Source organism: Mauremys mutica, chromosome 20, assembly GCF_020497125.1.
Source record: "Mauremys mutica isolate MM-2020 ecotype Southern chromosome 20, ASM2049712v1, whole genome shotgun sequence".
Classification (NCBI taxonomy): domain Eukaryota; kingdom Metazoa; phylum Chordata; order Testudines; family Geoemydidae; genus Mauremys; species Mauremys mutica.
Genome location: NC_059091.1, coordinates 6,852,910 through 6,879,247, shown reverse-complemented (window position 1 = coordinate 6,879,247; position 26,338 = coordinate 6,852,910). Strand labels below are relative to the sequence as shown.

At 54.2% G+C, this 26,338-nt stretch overlaps 1 protein-coding gene across 4 annotated transcripts; it reads left to right on the top strand.

The window, feature by feature from the left end:
* Positions 1–1,468: 1,468 nt before the first annotated feature.
* On the top strand, positions 1,469–26,176 carry AAAS (aladin WD repeat nucleoporin). Of its 4 annotated transcripts, none has more exons than XM_044995305.1 (18): positions 1,469–1,676; positions 2,867–3,002; positions 4,856–4,983; positions 6,219–6,274; positions 7,879–7,970; positions 9,796–9,842; positions 10,383–10,481; positions 12,375–12,584; positions 13,771–13,914; positions 14,245–14,365; positions 16,442–16,566; positions 17,217–17,277; positions 18,533–18,623; positions 19,420–19,513; positions 20,206–20,273; positions 22,275–22,356; positions 23,490–23,574; positions 24,247–26,176. In XM_044995305.1, the coding sequence occupies exons 2-18, from the start codon at positions 2,880–2,882 to the stop codon at positions 24,391–24,393; spliced, it is 1,773 nt and encodes a 590-aa protein (XP_044851240.1). In that variant the 5' UTR covers positions 1,469–1,676; positions 2,867–2,879; the 3' UTR covers positions 24,394–26,176. The 4 variants fall into 4 exon arrangements, with proteins under 4 accessions (XP_044851240.1, XP_044851244.1, XP_044851241.1 ...); XM_044995306.1 differs by lacking the exon at positions 1,469–1,676 and adding an exon at positions 2,347–2,444; XM_044995307.1 differs by lacking the exon at positions 1,469–1,676 and adding an exon at positions 2,448–2,494.
* Positions 26,177–26,338: the final 162 nt, after the last annotated feature.

Below are 26,338 nucleotides of genomic sequence, written 5' to 3'. Positions count from 1 at the left end.
GGCAACGATGGATGCACACACACACACACACAGAGGCAGATGGATTTGCATATACAGAGACATGCACACACCCATAGAAAGACACACACAGGCACATACCTGTGCATACATATAGCCAGGTACAGGCACACACAGACAGACATAGCAGGACAGCCAGCTAGATGGACACGCACATCAGACAGACACACACACACGACTTACAGCCCCGTGGAAGGAATGTGTCAGTTGTGGGGAGAAATGAAACAAATCTGCTGAAAAGAGGAAAAGCTGGGGGGTCATGTGTGTGTGTGAGAGAGAGAGAGAGAGAGAGCATAGAGCCATGTGGGTGAGTGTGTCTCGCAGGCACTGGTGTGTGTATGCGCGGGTGTGGAAGGGAATAGGAGGCGTGCATGTATAGGAGGATACATGGGGATTTGATGGGTGTGTGTTTACGAGGGGATGTGGGGCTTGGCGGGAGGTGGTTGTCTAGAAAGGTGTCTGTCTGTGTGTGGCTTTGTGTGAACAATCCTTCTAGCCAGCTGCCTACAAGCTCCCCCATTATCCCCTTACCCCCCCCATACAGCTGGATGCACCCACACACTCCTGTACATCCTCCCCCCCGCATCAAATACACCCCCCCCCCCATGTGCAGATCACTCTGCACACACATACAATGCCACACGCCCACCAACATGGCTGTCTCCCTCATGCACCGTCAGCCTCCCTCATAGCATTGCTGGGCTCCCAGTTAGACAAGCCCTTGGGTTGTTAACATGCAAAAAGCCTGGTTACTGGGGTGTCACGGCTGCAGGCGCTCAGCAGTGGCCTGTGCCCTTGCAAGGGGGAGAGATTTCTCACCACACGTGGGCAAACTAGGTGACACGTCCCACCCAGCACAGCCTTAACTCTGACTCCATCACAGTGGACCTGGGAACAGCCTGGTCTTAAGGAAAGCTGCCATTTAACCTCTGCCCACCCCAATGTCAAGGCAGGACTTCCAGCTACCCCACCCCCGTGGTCTGCACAGCACTTGCTGCTGGTTGGTTGGCAGAGATCACAGTGGACTATCTATGCTAGGGATTTGTAAGACCCTCCATTACCATAGTGACTCAGTGCACCACAGCCTTAGTGTATTTCTCTTCACAACTCCCCTGTGAGGCAGGCCGGTGCTATTATTCCCATTGTACAGATGGGGAAACTGAGGCACGTAGTGGCTAAGTGACTTTCCCAAGACCACACAAGAAGTCTGTGGCAGAGCAGGGACTTGACCCTAGTGCTCCCACATCTGAAGCTAGTGCCTGGAATTGCTAGAGCATGTCAAGGAGAGGTAGGGTGCCGCGATCACCCAAAGGGCTGGGCTCAAATGGGGCAGCCTTAAGGTAGTTGGCTAATGTCCCCTTAACGCGGCCGTGCTTCTGCTTTTCCAGCATTTGAGTTTGGCCAATTAAACGCATGCTCTAGAAGGGCAACCATTAACAGAGAGAATGCAAATGCTTTGGGGCAGGGACTGACTCTTCGCTCTATGCCTGTACAGAGCCTCCGCCGCCTCGCCCTGGCCGTAACACTGCCTCTTCCCTGGTTTCACAGCATTTGGGGAATTAAGGCCAGGATTTCCAAACCTGCACAGTGGGAATCGGACATCCGGATCCACCAAGCAGCTCTGCAAATCTCAGCCTAAGGGCCCCTGCTCCAGACAGGTGTGACGAGCACAGGGTGGAGCTGAGAGTGAGACCCGACAGCCCCATGCAAGGCTGGGGTGGGGTGTTTGCATGCTCACGGCCTGGCCCTTATGTCGTTTTCTAAAAGTGGGTGGTAAGGGGGGCATGACCGAGGGGCACCTGGGGGAGTGAATAACTGGGAGCCGTGGGGGGAGTGTCCTGGGAACCCCTCTCAGAGCCCCCCAGCTATCAGCTCCCCCCCTACTCCTGCCCCACAGGCCGTCTGTTTGGGGGGCCAGAGGAGGAGGGGAGCTAGAGAGAGATGGATGGAGGGGGGACAGGGAGAAATGGAGGGGGAGAGGGGACATGGAGGGGATGGAGGGGGACTGGGAAGGAGGGAGATAGGGGGAAATGGAGGGGGAGAGGGGCAGGGGGTGGGGGAAATGGAGGGGATGGAGGGGGACTGGGAAGGAGGGAGATAGGGGGAAATGGAGGGGGAGAGGGGCAGGGGTGGGGGAAATGGAGGGGGAGAGGGATGGAGGAAGAGGCATGAAGGCCACAGAGCTGCTTAGGGGCGGGCTAGGGGCCAGACACCGAGCTGGGGGGGGGGGGGGGCAGCACCGGGGAGCTGGAGGCTGAGGCCGAAATGCGGTCGCGGCCCCTTTAATTGCCGGGCCGCAGCTCTCCAGCTCCCAGCCGGCCCCAGCGAGCTGCCGGGAGGGGGCGAGCGCGGGTTGAGCGGCGTGTCCTGAGCGGGCTTCCGTCGGGCTCTGAACCGGGCCCGGGAAAAGCAGGGGCTGGTGCCGGGTAACGCCGGAGAGGCCGGCGTGGGGGCTGCGGCTTCCCCCGGGGGCTGGGTGGGGCAGGAATGGGGGTGACTGGGGCGCCCTGCCCCCCCTAGGGCCGGCGCGGGGCTCCGGGGGCACGTGTCCCTCTGCTGGGGCCCGGCGGGGGGGGGGAGCCGGGGGTGAAAGGGGGGGCTGGGGGCCCCTGGCTCTGCCCTGGCCCGGCGGGGGGGGGCCCCCTTGGGGCACGTGTCCCCCTGACTTTGGCTCTGGGCCCTGTGCGGGGGGGGGCGGGGCGGGGCGAGGTGGCGAGTGTGGGGCCCCCCGGGGTATGGGCCCCCCCCGGGCCTGCGGTGGGAAGGGGACCCTGGGGATGGGCTTGAACGGGCCCCCGGCCGAGGGGCCGCGCTTCCCCTCTCTGACCCGGCCCTGCCTTCTCCCCAGGACCCGCGGCAGGATGTGCTCCCTGGCGCTGTTCCCGCCCCCGCCGGCCCCCGGAGATGTCACCCTGTACGAATTTAACAACGCGCTGGTCTCCGGCCACATCTACGAGACGCTCCCGCTCGCTTTCCAAGACCAGGCGAGTGCTGCCCTCCCCGAGGGGCCAGCTGGGGTCTCCTCCTCTCCCAGGGCCGCCTCAAGCACATGTTCCACCAGCTGCTTCTCGGAGACTCTGTCCCTCCGGGGTGGGCCTGCTCTCCCCAGGGGCAGGTGAACCAGAAGGAGATCAGTGGACTGAACCCATCTGCTGCTCCAGACCAATGGAGGGCCTGGCCTCTTTCACCAGGAGAGCTTGTCGCTGTTTTCTGGTGGAGCAGGACCATAACCCGGCAGAGCTTTGGAGCTCCATGGACGAGCTGGGGTTTCAGTAGATTGGAACAGCAGGGATCACTCGCCACACCAGCCAAGAAGAAGGGGAGCAGCCTGGGGAAATGCTCCTTATTCAAGCTGAGGAGGGATGGGCATTTGTGCTTTCTTCCAGGTACCCCTTACTTTAACCCCTGAGCAGGAGACATTGTTGTCCCTGAAGGATTTTAATGCATGGAAGAGGGAACTGCCAATCTTAACCCCTCAGAACCAGTGGTCCCCAACCTTTTTGTCTGGCGGGTGCCAGACGAAGGACCGTGGCAGTGGTTGAGCATCCGCCAAAATGCCGCGGAAATTCGATGGCGACGCCTCTCGATGATGCCGCTTGTCAGCGGCGAGAGGCGTTGCTGCTGAAAAGCTGCCGAAATTTGGCGGCATTTCGGCAGATGCTCGACCGCCGGCCAGGACGCGGGCGTATTTAGATTCCCCCACGGGCGCCATGGCACCCGCGGGCACCGCCTTGGGACCCCCTGCTCAGAACCATATTGTGTCACTATTTCCTTGTACTCCCCCATCCATCTTTTTGTGTCCACCTTTGTCTCTTTCCTTATACTTAGATTTTAAGCTTTTGGGGACAGGGACTGTCTCTTTATTCTGTGTTCACAAGTTATCTAGCAGAGCGGGGTCCGTGTCCCTAAGTGCGGGTCCTCAACCGGCTTCCTTCATTCTTGAAGATGAGGGAGACTTTGGCTTAGGGTTAGGGTCACCCTAACCTTTCCTATGTGACCTTCTCCTTTTCAGGAATCATAGTCAGTTGCCTCCCAACTGCTTATTTCCTCACCTGTAGCTATAATTATGGTGTCTGCTTAGCTGGTTTCTGATGAACGAGTTGTGATCAACTAGCACTCATATTGTTAATATGTTCTCCTAGCATGTTGCTTACATCAAGTTGAGAATATACCCTTTAGCTCAGGTTGCGCATTACTTAGAGGATCAGCGCCATCTTTTTGATCTGTGTTTGTATAGCGCTGAACGCACCGGGGTCTTGGTTAATGACTGGGGTTCCAATACAAGTAAGATTCAATCTCTTCTCTTCTTCCTCAGCTGTAGGTGCATTTAGAATATCTGGCAGGTGCCACTCTGCCAGTCCTGGAGACTGGCTCTTTGTTTATGCACAGAGCAAATACAGTCGGGCACAACATGGCAAGCGTTCCCTATATGCCACCCCTGCCAGTGTTCCTCAGCCCTAATCTGGTCATTGAACCAGCCTCTTATTTCTTTGCTGAGGTTGCCCACAAGAGGGGTCACTTGGCTGGTGGTTTTTGTGATTATAAATATTTACTCTTTTGTATAATGGCCACAATGTGCCAGATGCCTTGCAGACCTGTGAGAAGGCGTGTTTCCTGGAGCTTACAGACCCTTGAACTGCACTGACATCTGCCAGCTTGTTACATGCAAGTTGCCCAACTATTGGAGAGTGGTAGCAGCTTTCAGATGCTCTTTGGAAATGCTGGCTTGGAAGCGATTAGTTCCGTGTCCTGTTCCCAAACTCCTCAGCCATTGGTCCTCAGATCAAACCATTTCACTAGGGTCTGTTTGATTGACTGTTGGTTTTTGTACTTGCAGTTGGCTGATCTGCCTGTCCTAACCATCCCCAAGGAAACTCTGAAAGCTCACAGCCGGCTGGAGCATAGCACAAAACCCGCCTTCATCCACCACCAGGAGACCCTCTGGAAGAGATGTCTCAATGCCTGGTGAGCGAGTGTGTGCATGCTCTGAACAGAAAGCAAGGAGGCAGCTGTCACTTACTAAGATTGCAAGCTTTTGGGGGCAGGAACCATCTCTTTAAGTGTTTGTCCAGTGCTTAGCACAGTGAGTCCCTGATCTTTGACTGGGTCCCCCAGGCACTACCATAACACAAATGATGATAATTAAAAATCCGGGGTTGGTGTGTTGGAGACTGAGAGGTGACTGTTCCTCAGATTTCCCTGATTTTGCTGGCTGCCGTTCGGAATTAAAATTGTCTGATTTCATTTCCCTATGCTGGCCTTTTATAGCAAAGGCCATGCTGCAATTCTCCTTTCATCTCTCGTTTGCAATCAGTGGAAGAAAAGCCTGTGCTGTCCTAAGGGCAGGTACAGTGCTGCTTGAGATGGGAAGGGGTTCTGAACCCTAGGCTTTTCTGCAATTTCCAAGGGTGGGCGCATGTTGCTTGGAAACTGGGAAATGAGGTTGGTCTTTTTTTTTGTCCTGAGGTTAACAGGCAGGTCTGTGCAGCTGGAAAGCAGGTCATAAGCAAGCCAGGTAGCAGGTTTGCCTGGTATAAACACAATTTCCAATAGCTGGGAGACAAAGGGGTTGCGGGGGGGGGCGGGGATTGGATATTGGACCAGGTTGATGGGAGAGAACCAGCAGTTGAAAGGAGGAAGTCAGAGTTGGTGACTTTTGCTGAGGGAGGAGTTGCAGTAAGGTGAAGCAGAGCGAACAAGGTTGGGTCGCAGGGAAATTGCAGGCAGCTCTGAAAACAACTTGAGGCCCTGTTTAGAGTCTGGCTCCTGGATACTGTGTCCAGTTTGTTCATGCCAGAACGTCTTGCTTACCCTCTCCGTAGCCACGTGTAGGTATCTCAGTAGGGACGGGCTGTTTCTATAAGGTATGTTACAGTAGTAGCTGAGTGCCTCACCGTTTTTAAGGGATTTATCTTTTTTTTTTTTTTCCCCTCTCTCTTCCCCTCTACTCCCCCAAGTGAGGCCGGGCAGTGCTGTTATCCCCATTGCACAGATGGGGAACTGAGGCACGGAGAGACTAAGTAATTTGCCCACAGTCACATGGGAAGTATGTGGTGTAGCAGGGAATTGAGCCTGAATCTCCCAAGTCCCATGCTAGCGACCTGCATTGCTGGGGGAAGGGCTACCCCCCACCCCTGCTGTCCAGCTTAAACCTGTAGCCTTGTGATATGTAGGAGACTCATAGAGTTTTCTGTCCACAGGCGCGATGTGGGAATGTGTGGGGTGCTTAACGAGATAGCAAATGCGGAGGAGGCAGGTGAGTCTGACTGTGGCATAAGAGAGCGGCCCTGGCTACGTGTTGTGAAGGAGTTAGGTAGCTGTCTCCTAAATCTTTTCATGCCTTGATCCCTCCATTCCCTTTAGTCCCTGTCTCCTGGGACTCTGCTGCTTCCTCCTCTGGCCCCCGTTCTATGTCCCTCACCTCCCTGTGGCTCCTCTCTCTGTTACGTGAGTTAGTGAGGAAGGGGTTCTAGCGCTGAGCGGGTCAGCTGGAGTTTGTGAGGAAAAGAAGTGGGGACAGGTTTGACTTCTTCTGAAACAGCTGAAGCTTGAAGCTGCCACTCCGTCCTTTCCTCTCTGTCAGTGCCTAGAGTCACTGTAGGACATAGAGGGAGCTGCTGCTGCCACAGCAACAAAAGCTTAAAGCAAAACCTATCTGTTCACTTGACAGAGGGGAAATAAAACCCAACCGGTATCATCCACTTTACGGAACCTGAAATAACAACCCGACCCATAACGAGAGAGCAGCAGGAGACTTGTACAGACACCTCCTGTCTGATGCTGTCTCTGGGGGGGTGCTGTTGGATTGTGCCAGCTCAGTGCTACTCCCAGGGACACTAGGCTAATGATGTCTGGTTACGGTTGTGCTTAAAATCACATTTTCAGAGTTACGTGCTGAGCCTATAAACTACAGGTGACATGTTGCTTTCAAATGAACATCCACAGCCATAGAACACCATAGTGTCTCCCACCCTGAAGGATCCCAAATAAGCTCTGTGTAGGAATTGCTCCCCTGGAATAGCTGAGTAAATGACCTAGAGATTGCCTTGCTGGTTAGCCCAGTGGTGGGCCTGGTTCTGTATCTTGTTCCCAACAGTGGCCAGGAGCAGATGCTTCAGACAGAGGTGCAAGAAATCCTCTATGGGATACCTTGCCCCCCAGGGAAAGTTTTTTCCTGACTCCTACTAGGTAGAAGTTGGCTTAATCCCGGAAGCAGGAGGGTTTAGGTCCCTGTCAAAACACCTGGGCTTTGGTGGTGCTGTTTTCAGTCCTTACTATTGTAACTCTGGTGGTTATTTGTAGAAACATCTAATCTGTCTTTGAATCTTGCCAGCTCTCCACCTCAGAGACATATTGTAGCAGAGAGTTCCACATGCGTTCCCCCCCCCCCACACACAGTTAGCATCTCCTTTCTGATTCTGAGTGTCAGTTTTAAATTTGCCGTCTTTCACTTTTGTTAAATCAATAAATCCCTCTCTGTGCACCTCACTCTCCACAATTCCCTTCTGATTTCAGTGGACTCATAGCACTTCACTGGGGTTTCCCGTGCTGTCCGTTGCCAAAGTTTGGCCTGTACCCCCTGACTGCTGGGTGCTACCTTTCACCCCAAGGTGTTTGTATTTCTGTGGCACTTTGGGATCCTTTGGGCAAGGCCAGAGCTACAGAAATAGATGGGATTATTTATTAAATCCGATAATGGTCCATGAGATGCAGACAATTCATGTGACAGTCCTTAAATTTCTGGGTTAACTCTAGTCTGTGCATCCTTCTTCAGTCCTGGCTTGGAAAATCACGATTCCAGAAGGATCGACGACCATCTTCTTTTCCTTCCCATTCTTACATCCCTCTCTTTCTTCCTAGATCTCCAGTGGATGAAAACAGGATCACGCTGGGCTTTGGCTCTGTGCCACTGGGTCTCCTCTCTCCACGGCTCCCTGTTTCCCCATTTGTCAGTGAGTGCTGTGAAGAATGAATCTGTCCCTAACTATTACTGAGGCCTGGACTGCACTAGGAAATTACCTTGGTATAACTATGTTGCTCAGGGGTGTGAAAAATCCAGCCCCCTGAGCGATGCAGTTAAACTGACCTAACCCCCGGTGTAGACCCTGTCAACCGAGCCACCTCCTCTTGGGAAGGTGGAGTACCTGGGCAGACAGGAGAACCCCTCCCGTTGGTGTAGTCACTGAAGCAGCTGCGTTGCTGCAGCGTTTTAAGTGCAGACAAGTCCTGAGTGTAATGGCAATGCTGGCAGATGCGGCACATCTAGTGATGGTGGCTCTTTGTGCACTGCATGGGGGTGGAGGGTCTGTATGTTTCCCTGACCCCGCAGCTCAATCTCTAACAGGGTCGGACCTGCTGGGCAGGAATATAAATGTTGTTCGCTCTCTTGTATTGCAATTAAACTAGGTGGCCTCACGTCCATTTGTGGGCTGGGTCCATCCCATTGCCTTCCAGCAGCATGAGAGGTACAATACAGGCATCAAAAACGATGCTTTGAACTTGCAGCACTTTTCACCTCAAAGGGCTTTACTTAGGTGGGTTGGTATCATTATAGGTGGGGGAAACGGAAGCAGAGAGAGGGCAAGTAGCTGGTGCCTACGGAGCTTAGTGAGTCAGTGGGAATAAGAACCCAGGTTGCCTGATTCTCAGCCCAGTCCACAAGGCCACAGCTGCCTCGCGGATCCCCTCAACACACAGAAAACTCAGAAGTCTCCAGTCTCTGAATTCATTGCAAGAGGCGAATGATCATAACTGATCAAAGACCAATCAGTGCAGACATCCTGCCACTCAGAGGCTGGCAAATACCTCAGGCAGAATCAGTCTGGTAACTGGCATTTTGGCCTGCAGTGTGTGTCGTTACAAAGAGTGTCACGTCCCAGTTCACGTGTCCAAATTCAGCACTGACTACAAACGTGGGGCAACCTCAGAGTAATTAAACTAGCAGGATCTGCAAGTTGAGAAGCAGAGTGATGCAGTGAACAGAGTACTGGACTGGGACTCGGCGAGCAGGGTTCTGTTCCTGGCTCTCACTCACCTGCTTGGCCAAGTCACCGACCCACCCCGTGCCTCTGTTTCCCCCACCCCTTTGTCTATTTAGATTGCAAGTTATTTAGAGTATCTGCGTATGGAACCCCAAATTCAGCTGACTACTGTAATAAAATAATTAATAGTAAGTTGCCATTTAAAACTCAAGGCAGTTAAAAATCTCCTTTGTTTATAGTGGCTTGGATTTCCAAAAGGACCTAAGGGAGTTAGGCACTCAACCTTGTTGAAAATCAGTGAATGCCCCTCTGCAAATCCGAGCTATGATGTATTGCTCTAATGCTGGCTTGGTTGGGCACTCCGGGTCTGCCTACACTGCACTCAGGAGGTGTGACTGCAGCAAATGTAGTGTGCTTAGCTAGTTCAAAACTAGCTTGAGTAACAATAGCAGTGAAGCTGCAGGTGTAAGCCCCATGTCCTGCTGCTGTTTGTCTGTGCGCTGCTGTCATACCTCCCAATTGCAGTGTAGACACAATCTCTGAATGTTCTTTCTGTCTGGAGAAGGAGAGCAACAGGGTACTGAAAAGCAAGGGTTAAATATGGCAGAATATTCCAGAAGAACGGTTGAGGGTGTGTATGAGGTGGGTGAAATGTGAAAACCACTTAACTGATAACTGTAACTCCAATCAGCTTCTTGTGGCTCTGATACCCACTCCACAGGCAGCTGCTGCCTTCTCTGTGCGATTTGCCAGATCTGCCACTGACGTGTTACTTCTTTTTCCATCTGTCCTTAAGCTGTGCAGTGAAGACATGATTGCGGAGTTCTCCCAGGCGGTGGACTGGTAAGTTCTGCACGCTGAGGCTCTGCAACGTGTGCGTACCTAGCTCGATGAGGAAGGACAGTGCTATTATCGATGGGGAACTGAGGAACAGGGAGACAGTCACCTGCCCATGCTCATGTGGCAGAGCAAGGAACTGAACCCAGGTTTTCCGAGTCCTAGGCTAGCACCCATCCTTCCTCCCTAATGCATACGTATAGCACTGCTGAAATCCAGCTACCTCTGGGGTGGGACTGAGGGGGTTGCACATTGCACTGCGTAATGGTGGGGGAGTAGTGAGACTTTTTTTTTTTTTTTTTTTTTTTTGCTAGGGACCATAGCACCCCTTAGACAAACTGAATTCTCAAAGGTTACTCCTCTTGGTAAGGATGAAAGTTTGAGGAGACCTTGCTGGGGTTTGAACCTGTGTTTGAACCCGTCTTTTCTAATCCATCCCTTACTGTCTTTACAATTGGGCAATCCTGTTTTGCATCTCAGCCTTTCAGACCCTTGTGGCTGTGTAACGCAGTGTGATCCCTTCTCTCTTGCTCATTGTTTTTCCAGGACTGGCTGCTCCGTCCGGGCTTTTGCCTGGCACCCTCACACCAGCAAGTTTGCGGTGGCCCTTTTGGACGACTCCATCCGAGTTTACAACACAAACAGGTGAGGAGTGTCGGGTTGCTCGTGCTGCCACTGGCAGAGTAAAGACCTACTGGGGCGGCAAAGGTTGTGTGATGGCGAGGGCTCAATGCAGTGAGGTACGGACACCACCACTGCTGCTACAAAGACCTCTGTGTATCCCCGTTCTTGGGGTCTGGGAGCCTGAGCCACAAGCTACTGGAAACGACACTCCTCAGAGGCCACCTGAGCAGTGCTTTGCTGGCTGAGCTTGGGAAAGGGAGGTGTGCAGCCTCAGTTGTCTCCAGTCCTTCCCTCCTGCCGTACCTTGCAGGGACAGGAATCTGGAGCGGTGTCTGAATCTGCCTTGGTCAGATATCTCTTGGCAGGGTCACACCCAGAGCCCACGGGACAATGAGGGCTCTGCAGGAGCCTTCCTGCTGCAGGAGTCCCTGTGCACAAAGGCTGCAGCCCCAGGGGCTCTGGGCAGGGTCCAGACAGGCTGTTGTCTGCTCCTGAACCCTTGACTCAGGGTTCTAAGCTGACTCTCGTGCTCTTGCCAGTGCACACGAAGACTGAGGTTGGTTTCAAGTTTGTTGTGGGCCCCATGGAAGCTGCCAACTGCTGTCCTCAGCGAGAGGGGAGTCTGCGTCCTGCGTTGTGGACCTCTGTAGCAGCACAGTTGTTGTCAGACCCTTCTCTAGTTCAGCAGGTCAGGTTCCTAGAATTACGCTGTCGGCGCGAGGCCGTTCTGCGGTGAAGCCTGGTAGGACCTTGGTGGCTGCAGCCAGTGTCTTTGTTCTGAGCATGAGGCTAAGGAGATTCCCAAGGAAGTTCCCTTCTTCCCCCTCAGGCGCCTTCAGGCCTCCAGGCTCCTTACACAGCCTACAGAGCCCGTATGCCCTGCCCGGATTTGCAGGGAGAGAAGGTGGTGCCCTGGGGTAGTTCCTCAGCCCCAAGCGTTCAAGGCAGCTCCAGTGAAGGCAGCACTTCAGCTCTGGGTTTCTTGGCACCAGATGCCACCATTCCAAATGCTTCTCCAGTATGTCCCAAAGACTCTGCATCCCCTCCTCCCCTCTGATTCCCTGAGCTAGCCAGTCCTTCCATCACACGCACGTCTTCAGCTCTTGGCAGGTTCTTTGTGTTCCCAGAATTTCTCACTCTGCAGCAGAAGTTCTTATCGGACGTTTAGTACAATCTCCGGATCCTGCGGCGAGCCGGTTTTCTCTCCGTTTTCCCCCCTCTGTTGATCCAGGCCATCCCACCGGAAGGAAAACAGCACTCGCTGTGCATAGTGAGGAAAGGTGGAATGACACTGCAGCTGGGTGACGTCCGCTGTCAGCAAGGCCTGGCCTTTGAGTGTTAGTGACAGGAGCCAGAGTGTCAGATAAGTGGCTGAGCAGAAAACTCCCCAGCTTGGGGTTCAGACCAGTCCTGTTACTGAGGATGCCCCATGGGGGTCCTTCTCCCAGCTCCTCATACAACCCTTTCCTCTGAGCACCTGTACAAGGGGCGTGTTGGGGGCCAGCACTGACCCCATGTTCCCTGGAGAGAGGTATGTTCCCGCAGTCTCTTGAAGCCAGCGTAGGTCCTCTGGCATGGAGGCCTCCTTCAGCCCAAGGCCCAGAATTGCTAATAGCGCATCTATCGCCTTGCCAAACTAAGCAGCAGCTGTCAGTAAGGGCTGATCCATTCGGCTTCAGGTTAACACTTACGAAATCCCTATTTCCCTATTCACGTCACTAGGTGGCTGGGCTAAGCAGTAGGAGAGCAGCGCTCGTCTCATGTGCAGCCTGGAATTTGTCTCTCTTCCCATGTGATGGCTCAGCAGGCAGAGCTGGTTCAGACTGTCTCCTGCTGGCCTGTGAGAGGCTTAGTTAGGGGAGGTCTCTCGCTTTTTCCCCCTTGGGCATCCGTTGAATTTCGTCTCTCCTGCAGGTCTCCCCACTCTCCAAGTGGGTCCCAGCTGGCAAGTAAAGGCATCCTTAAAAGAAGACTCTCCCAGCTCATTCTGAAATGCTGCCGGCTTTCCCCTTCACAGGCTGCATCCCCCGGCTGGACTTTCATGCCAGCAAGTGCCAAATCACACCCATTAACTGCTGGGACTAGGCTGCAGGCAGCACCGGGCACGCCCCCTGAACAATCTAGGTGCGCTGCCATCTTTCTGTCCTCTTGAGTCTCTGAACGTTGCAGCTCTGCCGCCCTGGGTTGTGATCTTGTCAGGTTCCCCCAGGCTTAGCAGTGTCAGGGCCTGGACATTACTTCAGGGGACTCCCCCAAATTAAACCCAACGTCTTGCTGGAAGTGGGATTGGCGATTCAGTAAACCCACACTGCACTCAGTCAGGCGTGACCTGGCGTGGTGCTAGGGGCGCTGTTTTTTCAGCTTAGGTATAAAACCGAGCTCCTGGAGGATCTGTGAATTGGCCGCAGGTAGTTAGAACTTTTCCCAAGAATCAGTGTGTTCTGGTCAAATTCTGCTGTGTCCCGCCTGCTTTAAATCCCCCTGGTATTCTCTACCTCCCGCACTGAGCTGGTGTGCAGTACTATGACACAGCTGCTGTGTTCCTCCCACCCGGGGGGGCCATGTTTCAGTGGCATGTGTACAGGCTTTGGGATCATTTCTTTCTCTTCGGTTATACCCATTACCGCAATACCTGAGAGCCTCATAATCTACAACGTGTTTACTTTCAGCAGGGGCGGCTCTAGCAATTTTGCTGCCCCAAGCACGGCGGCACAACGCAGGGGGCGCTCTGGCGGTTGCCGGTCCCGCGGCTCTGGTGGACCTCCCGCAGACGTGCCTGCGGAGAGTCCGCTGGTCCCGCGGGACCGGCGGACCCTCCACAGGCACGTCTGCGGGAGGTCCACCGGAGCTGCCTGCCGCCCTCCCGGTGACTGGCAGAGCGCCCCCCGCGACATGCCGCCCCAAGCATGCGCTTGGCGTGCTGGGGCCTGGAGCTGGCCCTGACTTTCAGAACCCTCCTGTGAGGCAGGGCAATGCTATTATACCTAGTGACGGAGGCACAGAGACCAAGTGTCTTGCCCAAGATCCCACAGGAAGCCTGTGTCAGAACAGGGAATCGAACCTGTGTCTCTAGAGTCCAGGCTGGTGCCCTAATCCCTAGGCAATCCTTCCTCTCCATTTAGGACAAAAGGTGCTAAAGAAATAGAAGATTGTGTTAGGTCTCGTAGAACTATGCTGTATGCACATCCCAGGCAGAGTGTCTGGAGCCGATGACTGGGCAGAGGCAGATACCAGAGGTGCCGGTTACCTTGCTGCTGCTGTGAATGCTGCCTTTGTTTCTCCCGTCACACCCCTCTCTCCTCTCTTGCAGCGCGACGGTCCCCATCCTGAAACACCGTTTGCAGAGGACTGTGGCCTCGATGGCGTGGAAGCCGCTCTGTGCATCCATCCTCGCCGTGGCATGCCAGAGCTGTGTCTTGCTTTGGCACTTGGATCCTACTTCCCTTTCCACCAGGTAACCAGCCACCTGGAGACATGGTCGTGCCCCTGTGGTCGCTTCCCATGTTGCCAGCATCTCTCTGCCGGAAAGAGGCTGCCAATAAAGCCTGGGCCAGAATCCCATGTGTCTAGCGTAGTTCTAGCACACCCGTCACCTGGGCGAGCAGAGCACCATGCTGTCATGAAGAGCCCAGTTCAGTGGTGTTTGGATCAAAGCCACCTACCCTGACACAGACGGATGTGGCTACATGTCCCCTAGAAATTAGCAGCTGCTTCCAGCCTCCCTGGAACATGTCATAGCAGTTTGGGCCCTACTAGCAAGGTCTCTCTCTCTCCTCTCTTTCAGGCCTTCGTCTGGCTGCGCCCAGGTGCTTGCCTACCCCGGTCACAGTCCCGTCACCAGCCTGGCGTGGGCCCCCAGTGGAGAGATGCTGCTCTCGGCCTCGCCTGTTGATACGGCCATGCTTGTGAGTAAGGAGGGGCCTCCTATGTTTCTCTCTGCCTGTGGCCTCCTGTCGTGCGGGGAGTCTCTACTACTCAGTGCTGGATGGAACAGCAAGACCCGCCGAACTCTCAATCACATGCCCTAGGAGACGAGTGTGACTGTTTCCAAGGGTTTCCGCTAGTAACTAGCACGAATAACTGTGTGTCTAGTTCAGGGGTGGCCAATCTGCGGCTCTGGAGCCGCATGCGGCTCTTCAGTAGTTAATATGCAGCTCCTTGCATAGGTGCTGACTCCGGGGCTGGAGCTACGGGTGCCAGCTGCTCAACCCCAGGCCTTGCCCCCACTCTGCCCCTTCTGCCCCCCGTCCCCTGAGCCTGCTGCATCCTTGCTGCTCCTCACCTCCATCCCAGAGCCTCCTGTACACTGCGAAACAGCACAGGGAAGGAGGGGGAGGTGCTGATTGGCAGGGCTGCCGGCGGGCAGGAGGTGCTGCTGACGTATTACTGCGGCTCTTTGGCAAGGTACATCGGTAAATTCCGGCTCCTTCTCAGGCTCAGGTTGGCCACCCCTGCTCTAGCTGGTCATCTCCAAGGTTTGAACCTGCGATGTCTGGATCTAAAAGAATGGGTTTCTACTGCCTGGCCTGCAAATCCGACTCCGCTAAGTAGGAGGCAGTAGTGGGCTCACATCTCTGCAGCCTGGCCACTAGAGAGGGACAAGGATCGATATAGATACTAATGTCACATGAGCATTATTCCCTAGAACAGTGGTGCTCAAGGTAGCCTCATACTGCTGGTGGGCTGCAGAGGACTGGAAGGAACCTCCTGCGTCCTCAAGTCCCATCTCCTGCCATCACAGGCAACCCTTTGCCAGAGATCTGTTGAAAGCCTGCTGGCGACATCGCTGCCTTTTAGTTCCCAGCTGCCAAACTCCATGAAAACAGCTAAAAATACGTTAAATTGGGTCTTGATCTTACTCTTCCATGTAGTTGCCACAAGGAGGCTGTGTGATGGAGAACGGGGTGGAAGGGGGCCTCTGCACTCACGCCCGGCCCAGAGGTGCCCGGGAGACAGTCTCCGTATTAAGAGGGGGACCGGGCTTTGAGAATCTGAGCTCCCCTGCTCTAGACTGGCCTCAGTTTATAGAGACCCTGAGATGGAGTCCAAGATTGCACAGATGGTGATAGCGTTGCTGCAGGCCTGGGTTCGATTCCACCCAGCTCAGTTTTGCAGCAGTCGGCCGCCTCTATTCAGAAACCTCGCGCTGCAGCAGCAGGGAGCTGCAGGTCAGGAATGAGCTCGGTCAGTAAGTTTTCTAGGGCCCAGATCAGGGATGGGGGGCAGTGGCAGTGCTGCTGCGAGGCATGGGGGGCAGGGAACCTGACGGGAATAGCAGGACGGTGGGTCAGGGTTAAGGGCCATTGGCAGCATTTTGTGTGGGAGGTGCTTAGGACTTGGAATAGCAAAGGGGCTATGGGTCAGGGTTGAGGTGCGCTGGGCAAAGAGCGTGTGCCTGGCTCAAGCTAGCCCTGTCTGTGAGTAATATCTGGACACCCTGATAGAATTTTAGGGCCAAAACCCAGCCTGGGGGCAGCCTGTCTGCTGCTGTGAAGAAGCCCCAGGTTCAATTTCTATATTCTGCGGCTTGCTTCCTGGGCCGGCAGGGCCTGGGTGGTTTGGAGGCAGCGTGCTTGAGCTTCGGGATGAGGCGAGCTGTGTGCCTGTGATCTTGTGCCACCAAAGTTCATTCCTGATGCCCACATCCACTGTGTGCGATTCACAACTTCCAGAGAGGTTGCAGAGAGCTGCAGTCTCTGACATGACCAGAGGGACTAAAATACTGCTCTGACCGGGGGGGGGGGACGGGACCATTTCCTCCTTGATGTGCTGCAAGGCTGAGGCCTCTACTGACACTGTGAATATTGAAAAGCGTGGCCGGTGTCTGTCATGCTTTTCCTGGCATAGCAAGAGCCTGCCTGGAAGATAGGATCTGTGCACCTCTGCTCGCTTTCCAATTCCCAGCTGTTTATGGGTTGGAGGGAGACAGACTTGTTTTTTCCAGTATGTTACCCTCATCCCCCCCTTCTCTCCTTCTCCAGGTGTGGGATGTGTCCACGGAAAACTGTGTCCCGCTGCAGTGGTTTGGAGGGGGTGGAGTCACTTACCTTGCTTGGTCACCTGATGGCAGCAAGGTGCTAGCAGCCACACCCTCAGCAGTGTTCAGGTGAGGATGAGGAGTGCCGGGACCCGTTAGAGCATGGGACTGGGAGCCAGGACTCATGGGTTCGGTTCCCACCTTTGGACTGGGGCAAGTCACCTTCTGTGTCTGCACCTTGATCTGTGAAATGGAGAGGATGTTATGGACCCATCTTAGGGGGGGTTGTCAGTCTTCATCTGTGAAGTGCCTTGAGACGTGGGGGTGAAAGATAACAGTTCTTCACTCTTCTGCTGGAGGCAGGTGGCATCTGGGTGACGGCATCTCCAAGCCCTCCATCACGGCAGGTTTTCTGGCTTCAGAGTCCCATGGCTTTGCTGTATCTGTCTGTCCCTCCCCAACCAGTAACGTCTTCCCCTCGCCTAGCTCCTGCCATCCGAGGGGCTCCAACTTTAGCAGAGCCTCACACTCCTCAAGGAAGCAGCTGTTCTGTGGCTTAGTTAGTCAGAGGCAGAATCCAGGAGTTAGCACACCCCAAACGCCGGAGAAGACCATGTTGTCTGCCTGCTGATGGCAGTTGTTTGGTCCCTCTCAGAGAAGCAGAACTGGATTAAGCTTGTCTCTCAGTGATCTTGGGTCTAACACAAGAATTGAAACGGAGAGGCTGGAAATACAGTGAGTCTGCGCTTTCATTCACCCCGACCTTTGGTCTCTTCCAGGGTTTGGGAAGCTCAAATGTGGACGTGTGAGCGGTGGCCCACCATCAAGGGGCGCTGCCAGGTATGTGGGGTGGAGGGTTGTTCCTGATTCCGCGCTGGTGAAGGGGAAAGCACTGAGTGGATTGCTCTTGTGAAGGTTAAAGGACAAACAGCTGAACGGTGAGGTCCTTCCCTCACCTCACTGCCCTGCTACGTACCAGGTACACAGGCGCAGATGCAGTGAGTTGCCCTGCCTTGACCATCACCCTCTTGTGGGGTGAGACTAGCTCTCTGCTTTGTTCTCCAGATGGGCTGGGCCCTTCCTGATGCAAAATGGGGAATTTGATCCAAATTGGGGTAGTGTTTTTTTGTGTGCAGACTCCCATCCTCTAGGGTAAGAACAGATAAGACCCATCAACCTCCAGCCCCCTGCCGTCACAGGCAACCCCTTGCCAGAGGTCTGTGGAGAGCCTGCTGGGGACATGGCTGCCTCTCCTTGCTTCCAGCTCTGAAGCTCCATGAAGTCAGCTAAAAACGCATTCACTGCAGGGCCGCCCAGAGGATTCAGGGGCCCTGGGACAAAGCTGGGGAGCTGCGGCGCTTGTACTCACCCGGCGGCGGTCTGGGTCTTTGGCGGCATTTCAGTGGCGGGGGGCCCTTCAGTCGCTCCGCGTCTTCGGCAGCACTGACGGGCCGCCCCGCCGCCGAAATGCCGCCGAAGACCCGGACCACTGCCGGGCCAGGGCTCACGGGGCTCCTGTGGGGCCTGGGGCAAATTGCCCCACTTGCCCCCCCTCTGAGCGGCCCTGATTCACAGAAAAAAACTTGAGCTGGATCACAGCGGCATAAGACCAGTGCTTCATCCCCAGCACCCCAGACTTTACCTCTGTCACATGATGGAGTCGTCCCTTGTTCCTGCATTGGGGTGGAGAAACTTTTCCTTACGTGAGGGTCAAACGAAGGCCTCGATCTGTGCTCATTAAATACCCCAATTCTGATCCAAAGCACCCTGAGATATCAGCCCCAGGGTCCTGGCTGAATTCCACTCTCCCTACCTAAACTCCCCCTGCAGTGCGAGTTGGCTGCTGGATTCTCCTTCCTTCCCTGTTCAGCAGCTGCTGAGTTAAATACAGAGGTGGCTGCATTACAGTGGTGGGCAAATGATGCCATGTGGGTTGAGCACTTAAAAGCTGAGTTAGCCACATGACTTCCATGACTGTTAAGGGGAAGCTGGGTGGCTAGCTCCATAGTTAGCTCTGAGGATAAAAGGTGCCCTGTTTGTTGTGGCAAGTCATTCTCGTGGTCTGGTTTTAAACGCGTGCCTTTCCTTCCCGCAGACAGGGTGCTGGAGCCCGGACGGCAGCCGATTGCTCTTTACGGTCCTGGGGGAGTCGGTCATTTACTCCTTGTCCTTCTCCGAGTACAGTGGTGAGTGTGTTACACTTTCCAAGAGGAGAGAGCTGATTCCACAAAATTGTTGTCTGATTCCTATAGCCACACTGGCCTCCCGGACGCTTTCCAGCCAGAGCTTTGCCTTCCTCCTGTGTGCTCTTGTTAATTTCCTGCTGGTCTGGTGAGTGCATCCTGGGTGCTGACTGTGAAAGACACCAACCACAATACAGCAACCAAAGCCAGTGTTTGGGCTCATCTTTCATTGTGTTTCCTCTCCCCCTCCTTAATGCAGCCCATTGTGCCATAACATCCTGTAGTGCTACGTGTCCGAGGCACACTCCAGTGGGACTCTTTGTGAATTTCCACAGAACTCTTTGTGAATTTCACAATGCTTGTAGCTCTGAGTTATTGGTCATTAGCCCAGTGGGGGCAGATTTTCAGAGATACAAAGGGGAGTTAAGTGTCCAACTGCTATGGACTTTCAAAGGGAATTGGGCACCTAATTCCTCTCTGAAACTGTGAAAATCTCCCCTTTGTAGTCTAAACCACAATGCAGCTGCTTCTGGGGTGGAGCAAGGATTCTTTTCAACAGTGCACAGCAACATATACACTTAGGGCAGGAAACAGAGAAGAATCCTGCATCCAAGCTGAAGTGCAGGGGCAATTTAGGGAGGCAGAACGGAACGACCCGTCATGGGATTTGGTCAGGACATGGGGGCCGACACAGCAGCAACAAGCTGATTCCGCTGATCCACGTTGTTCCACACGGCTCGGCAACTTTAGCTACTAGCTGAGTGGCAGAATTCACCCGTGTTGGTCTCTTCCATTCCAGGCGAGATGCAAGGGCAAGTAGGAGGATCAAAAACGGCTTCTATTGTGGCCGACCTGTCCGAGACCACCTTCGAAACGCTGTATGGGGAGGAGAGGTGAGCAAAGGGCAGCTGGCCCTGCTACAGGGCTGCGGTGGGCAGAGCAAGCGGGGGGGACGGTGCCACAGATTCAAACCCTGAATGGAAGATGCAGGTGCCGATGCCTTTAAAATAGCCCCTCTTACTCGTGATACTTAGAGCTGTGGGGGGTGTATGGGGCATCACTCAGTGCTGCACGACATGTTTCTCTCCCAATCTCTTTTGTGGGTGATTTCAATGGTAGCTCGATATCATTGCCCAGAACCTGGTGTAAAACAGGCAGGCCCTTTTCTCTCTCTTCCCAGGTTCTTCTCTGTTCACCCATGATCTCAGTCACACCCCCAGCAATCCTAGGTAACTGCAATTCTGGGTAATCCCTGAGGTGGGACATGGTTGCATGTAGCAGACGAACTAAGCTGAGCTCAGCTGACGTATGTCACTTGTGACTTCATCCGAAGGGGTCCCAAGCCAAGGCTAAGGGTGGAAGACTGGTGTATATCCCAGTTATGCTACTCTGTCCCCATAGGACAGAAATTCTGTGATGCAAAAGGCAGCTTGGAACAGGGCTCGCTTGGTAAGGGAACGGGGTGTGTGTAGGGCGTGGGCGTCTTCCAAGCCCATCTAGCGAGCGAGGCGGCACGCGGGGTTCCTGGCAGCTGAGCCTGGCTCACATTGAAGCTGCTGTCTCATGCCCGCTGTGTCGGTTTCAGGATCGGAGGGGAAGTGCACTCCATGGTCTGGGACCCCAGCGGCGAGAGGCTCGCGGCTCTCATCCGAGGTAAAACCTTAAGCCCTTCAACCCCCTCGCCCCCAAGTGGGATTTTCCCAAGCGACCTTGGCTTGTGTAACTTGGTTCCCCCACCCCATGTGAGGTTAACCAGGGAGTGGGAGCTGCATTATGCGGAAGGGGAAGGGAGGTGCAGCTAGCTCCAGCTGAGAGAAGAGGGAGGTCTCCTCTCACTCCAGAGCTGATTCTTGCCTGAATAGCCTCTTCCCCGTCTGCGTTAAATGGCTGTTCCTGCACCTTACTCGCAGGCCAGGAATAGGGTGGGCTTCACCCTGCCACTGGGTCTCAGCCTTCACCTCCTTCACATGAGCCTGTAAACTCTCTGGAGCAGGGAGCTGCGTGTTCATACAACGCTCAGAACGGGCCCTGCTTCTGAGCTGCTATAACAATAACCAGAGGGGTAACCGGGGAATGTTCTGTTGCTGCCATTAGACCTACAGCCTAGAGGCCATTCCCAACCCACTGAACCATCCAGTCCCCTGATCCCATGCAGAGAAGTCCTGTGTGCTGCGTAGGAAGCTCAGTGGAAGAGGAGTAGCTGCAAAACCAGGGCCAGTCAGGCCGCATGGTACAGTGACAAGCCATGACTGGCGCCCTGTGCTATGCCACCCCCCTGGCTTACTACAGTGGCCCAGGCGTGAGAGCAGGTGTGTCCTGCATGCATCCAAGCATATAAAATTGCATGCTTGAGAGACTTAAAATAATCTGCATTTTAAAGCAGCAAGCGGGAGGCTGCTGGGATTCTCTTCAAAGGCTGGTTATAAATGAACCACCTTTGTTATTCAGAGAGCAGGAACCCAATGGGATATCTCTGTACCAGCCCCCTCAGACAGCTCCAAAGTGGGCTGTCAAGAATGTGGACAAACTGTGGTGTCATTCCTGCCCAGGGCGAAAGGCTGGCCTGGCAGGGGAGTTTCCCCGCACCTTGGCCTGAGGGCACTTTTCATCCCTACAAATGCCCCTTTATACCACTTGAGCAGTGTCAAGTGGCCTTAGCCATGAGAATGAGCATCAGCCACCTTCTGTCTTTTAAAAATGCTTCTTTCCTCTGTTACCCTGTGAAAGACCCCACAAATGACAGGGAAATTGTCTGTCCAAGGGAAGCTGCCTCCCCCAGCTTGCTGTGTAAAGCTGCAGATAAACTAGGAAGAACACACACATTTCTCCCCCCCCCCCCCCCAAATCGTTCAGTTGTAGGCGTCTTAGGGTGGGATTTTCAAAAGTGGAGCGAGAGGATGGTGCAGTGGTTAGAGCCCCAGCCTGGGACTGAGGGAACCCAGGTTCAATTCCCTGCTCTGAGGACTCCCTTGGGGAAACCTAGCGTGTCGTGGTTCCCCCTCTGCCCAGTGGGGATAATGTCTCGTGGCAGGGAGCAGGGATAAATGTATCTGAGCACCCCCACAATGGTAACGAGGGCCAGATAAGTACCATAGATTCCCCCCCTCCACCATAGCATCTGAGCACCCCCACAATTCTTACTGTATTTACCCTCCCAACACCCCTGTGAAGAAGGGCGTGCCCATTATTCCCATCTTACGGGCAGGGAACTGAGGCACAGAGACCAAGTGACTGGGCCAAAGTAACCCAGGCAGCTTGTGGCAGAGCAGGGCTTGAACCCGGGTCTCCCAAGTCCTAGGCTAGAACCACTCTTGGCTTTCTCTGATTCAGCACCTAGCGCAGAGTACAAGACCCACTGGCTTTTGATCACTTAAGGGCGGTTGAAAACCCCGCCCTGCGCATTGCCTGTCCCAGTCACTGGTCAATAACATTCTGATGAAAGTGACGCTTTCTGGCTCTGATCCAGTGCAGAGAAAGGGGATCCGGTTAGCGTCCGGGCCACAGGGATAACGGTACAGGTGAAATGACACTCATTAATGAAGAATCACCCCAGATTCCTGCTGGGACCTGCTGACAAAATAGCCATTTCCTGGGCACCACTTGTGTCTGAAAACTGGCCGACGTCTTGTTCACTTGCTTTTTTCCTCTTCGCAGGGAATCCCGAAACCCCTGAAAGCAGGACGATCATTGCTGTGTTTCGTACCCGCAATAGCCCCGTGTTCGAACTCCTGCCATGGTGCGTACTGGTGGCTTAAGGAGTAGCCCTCAATGCCATAGGATTAAAGGCAGCAGAGGGACCATTCTGATCAGTTAGTCTGACCTCCTGCAGAACACAAGCCAGAGAATTTCACCCAGTAACTCCTACGTCAAGCCCAGAGTCAGGTCATGTCCTTTAGAAAGATGCATCCAAGCGTGGCGTGATACTGGAGAGGGTGCTGGGTTCTTGGTGCCATTCCCTCTGAATCGGCACTGAGCTACCACCCAGAGGTGGTGCTAGGATGGACTGTGTCCCCACGGGGTGCTGCCTTTCAAGTGAGTCATAAAACAGGGATCCTGACTGGCTGGGCCTTAAAGATCCATGATGCTGGGGTGAGATCAGGGAGTGGCCTCTGGCGTCCTGGTTGAATTCGAGCTTGTGTAATTCCATTCTGCCTTGTGGTCCTGAGCACCTTCCGTTGGCACTAATCACTCAGGACACATTGCAGGATCAAGCCCTAAATTTCCCCTCATTGGATGTTGCATTCTGTGGTTCCTGCCCTAAACTCTCAAGGAAATGTGAATGTGCTGTGTTGTGCCCCAGAAGTGACTGCATCTCAGATGGAGCAATCCCTGCCATCCTGGTCCTTTTTCCTGCTGGCAGGGTGGCATCCACTGAGTTCCTATTTTAAAATCAAAACAAAAAACCCTCCTTGCAAGACGGGGAATAAGAGAGACACCCATAAGAGTAACAACCCCCTCTCCACATCACCAATCCATACAGCCCATTAAGGCCCCAAAGCACCGTGACACATCTGTGCAGGTGTGGATCTTTCAGACAAGACCATCAAATTCCCAGATCCTGTCCATGCCGCATCAGTGTTAAAGATCCCGTAGCACTGCACAAGGGTCAGGGTAAGGGGATTTGCCCCAGGCTGTAAGGCCCAAATGTCCCTTCTCCCTCTCTGTTTGCTCCCCACCCCAGAGGTGGCTGCACCTTGCTGGTGTGGTATGAATAGTTTGTGAAGCGCACTGATGGCAGAGTAACAGTGCCTCCTGCAGTGTGAAGGGGTGGGGAAGGGATCCCAGGCCCTGTTGCTCGCAGCCCATCACGGGAGGAGTGAGTGAGATCAATTGGTCATGAAGTCACTGTGTCCCCTCTCTCTTCCCTAGTGGCTTCTTGCAGGGGGAGCCAGGGGCGGAGCCACAGCTGATCGCTTTCCATCCCTGCTTTAAGAAAGGGGCCCTCTTGACTGTGGTGAGTGCAGCCTTGTTTTTTGGGATCTCCTCGGGGGGGGTCCCAGCTGAGACACTCTGAAGCTGGAGGCTTTCTAAACACAGTCCTCCTCCCCCCAGCCATCCACCCTCACAGGCCCTCCACGACAGAGGAGCAGGAAAGATCTCCCCAAACCACCCGGCTTCAGCGGAGGGGACGGCTCTGCGGCTGCTGGGAATGGGGCTTGAGGGTGCCATTACCCTAACCCTGGATCTGTTGGCATTGAAATGGGGGGAGGCATCGTTACCAGCCCCCAGGAGGGCCTCAGGGGCCTTGAGATCTCCTGGCACTGAGAGTGGGAGGTGCTGTTATCCTGACACAGCCCCATACGCTGGGTGTCCCTAGGCCTCGAACTGCCAGAAGCCGGGACTGGACGACGGGGGATATATCCCTCAACTCGCCCTGTTCTGTTCGTTCCCTCGGAAGCGCCTGGCACTGGCCACTGTCGGAAGACAGGACACTGGGCTAGATGGGCCTGTGGTCTGACCCAGCCTGGCCTGCCTTAACTCGGGTTCTATTGGCACTGGGACGTGGGTCTAATTTTCAGCAGAACAGGGATCTAGTTGGCTGGGATTTGGGGTGTGTGGCGCAAGTCCTGTGCTCATGTTTCTCTCTCTCTCTCTCTCCCCCCGCCCCTCCTGGATCCCCCCTCAGTGCTGGTCTACAGGGAGGATCAGCCACATCCCGTTTTTCTTCGTGAGCGCCCAGTTCCCCTGCTTTAGCCCCAGCCACAGTCCAGTTGTGGCCCTGAGCAGCAGCAGCGCCAGCGTGCGGGAGCAGCCCTTGTTTTCGGAGCTGTGAGGAGCGGAGCGGGGGACCCTGGGGCCGGGCTCCGTTTGAACCCTGCTGGGCCTTTCCTTGTCATGCTACCTGTGCTGTTTAAGGAGTTTCCTTTCGCCCCGCTGCTGGGTAACCACGGTGCTCGCTCCCTCTGATGGTTACTCCACCCCAACACACCCACTGGGATCAGCTGTGGGGGCAGCATATGCTGGGCCCTGATGGATTGTATCATTTGTCAAGAGAGCCCCGAGCCCGGAAGGGGAGCAGTTTTGTTTGCAGTATAAGGAGCCAGCCCAGGGCGCGAGGCCCTGCTTTGTAAAGCGCTTGGTGCTGTCCGGATTAAAGATCACACTTCCATGCTGGCTCCCGTTCTCGTGCGCCTCCCAGTGTGACCTGAATGGCACCTGCTCTGCATCCACAGCAGCTCAAGGGCTGCACTTTGGTGTTTGCGCTGGGGTGACTCAGAGCCCCAGAGCTATTTAATCCCAGGAGCTGCTCCGGGCAGGTTTCCAGGGGCCTTTCATCTGCAGCCCCCTGGCCTCAGTACTGCACTTGGTCACAAACGGGGCAAGTGTTTACAGCTGGAGTCTGTTCTGCTGCGTGGGGGCAGGCGTGACAACTGGGCAAGGGGTCAGGCCTGCTTGGAGCTAGGGGGCCTGTTCCTATTAGGCACTGCTGGGAGGGCTTTCCAAACAAGTGACATCTCTGCACCAGGTCAGTATTCTCCCTGTTGGGGTAAACGAAGCATAGAGTGGGGCTCTCCAGCCCCCTCTAGTGTCTGGATTACATAGGGGTGTCCGTCACCGCCTGAGCACACTTGGACTTTCTGTACAGCCAGTGAAGGCTCCGGTTTGGGATCTAAAAGATCCTGGGTTAAATCCCTCACACTGACAATTCTCCCCTAGGTGTCATGTTACTTAGAGGTGGGCGAGTGTTGGTGTGGAACCTAAGAGTCCTCCCCATGTGACATTACTTCCTTTCTGTGTGTTGGATTGGGATGCCCTGTTCCTGTTAATGGGAATCTGCTAGGCAGCTCTGAAACATCTGTCCACTGTACGTAACAGAGCTCTTTCCATGAGATCAGAGAGAATCCTCAGCCCCCAAGCCAGAGTCTCGCATGTCCAGGGCTAGTTCATAGGGGGAGAGGTGGTGTGGAGAGAGAATTCTGAAATTAAAAGAATTGAAGTTTGGTTAAGAAAATGACATCTTTGCTTTATAATTCGTGGCTAGCAGGGAGAAGGCCACAATCAGCAAGTAGAAGAAGGCTGTGAGAATAATTAGTATTACCTGTAGCGTGGGAAGGATGTGTGGTTCCAAAAGTAACTAATGAAATAAGGAGCGGCAGTAACGAGACAAAAACTATCTTAAAAGAAACCAGCGCAAACCTTCCCACGGTTCTGCTGGTAGGCGAGGAGGGGAGAGGAGATAACAAGGGAAGACCTTGGAGGGAGGAAAGCACCAAGGATAAACTGCTTCAAACTCCATTTTTGCTAAAGCTAGTAAGTTAGCAGAAGGGTGCAAAGAGGGTATGAAGGTTCTTTGTCAGACCCAACCTGATCATGCTGAAGCACACCAGGGTGAGATGGTTTCCCCTAGGTCTGGCCCATTTGTAAGTATACTGATCACGTGCTTCTGAATACTTTGTTCCTGTGTTGAGTGTCGGGATTGCTTGTTTTTCGACTGTTGGGCATGTTTAGAGCCATTGTATAAAATACCATTGGGCCTTTGGAGTTGTTAAAGGAATTTATGGTTGAATTACTGTCTCGTGGCCTCCTGTACCAATTTCAAATATTAATAATTCCAATATGGTGGTTCATTTATTTCTATTGCTGTGGTGCCCCGGAGGCTCAGTCAGAGACTGACACCCCACTGTGCAAGGCGCTGTACTAACAGAACAAAAAGTCAGTCCCTGCCCCAAAGAGCTTCCAGTGATGCAGGAGAAACGGGAAAGTGAAACTGACTGGAG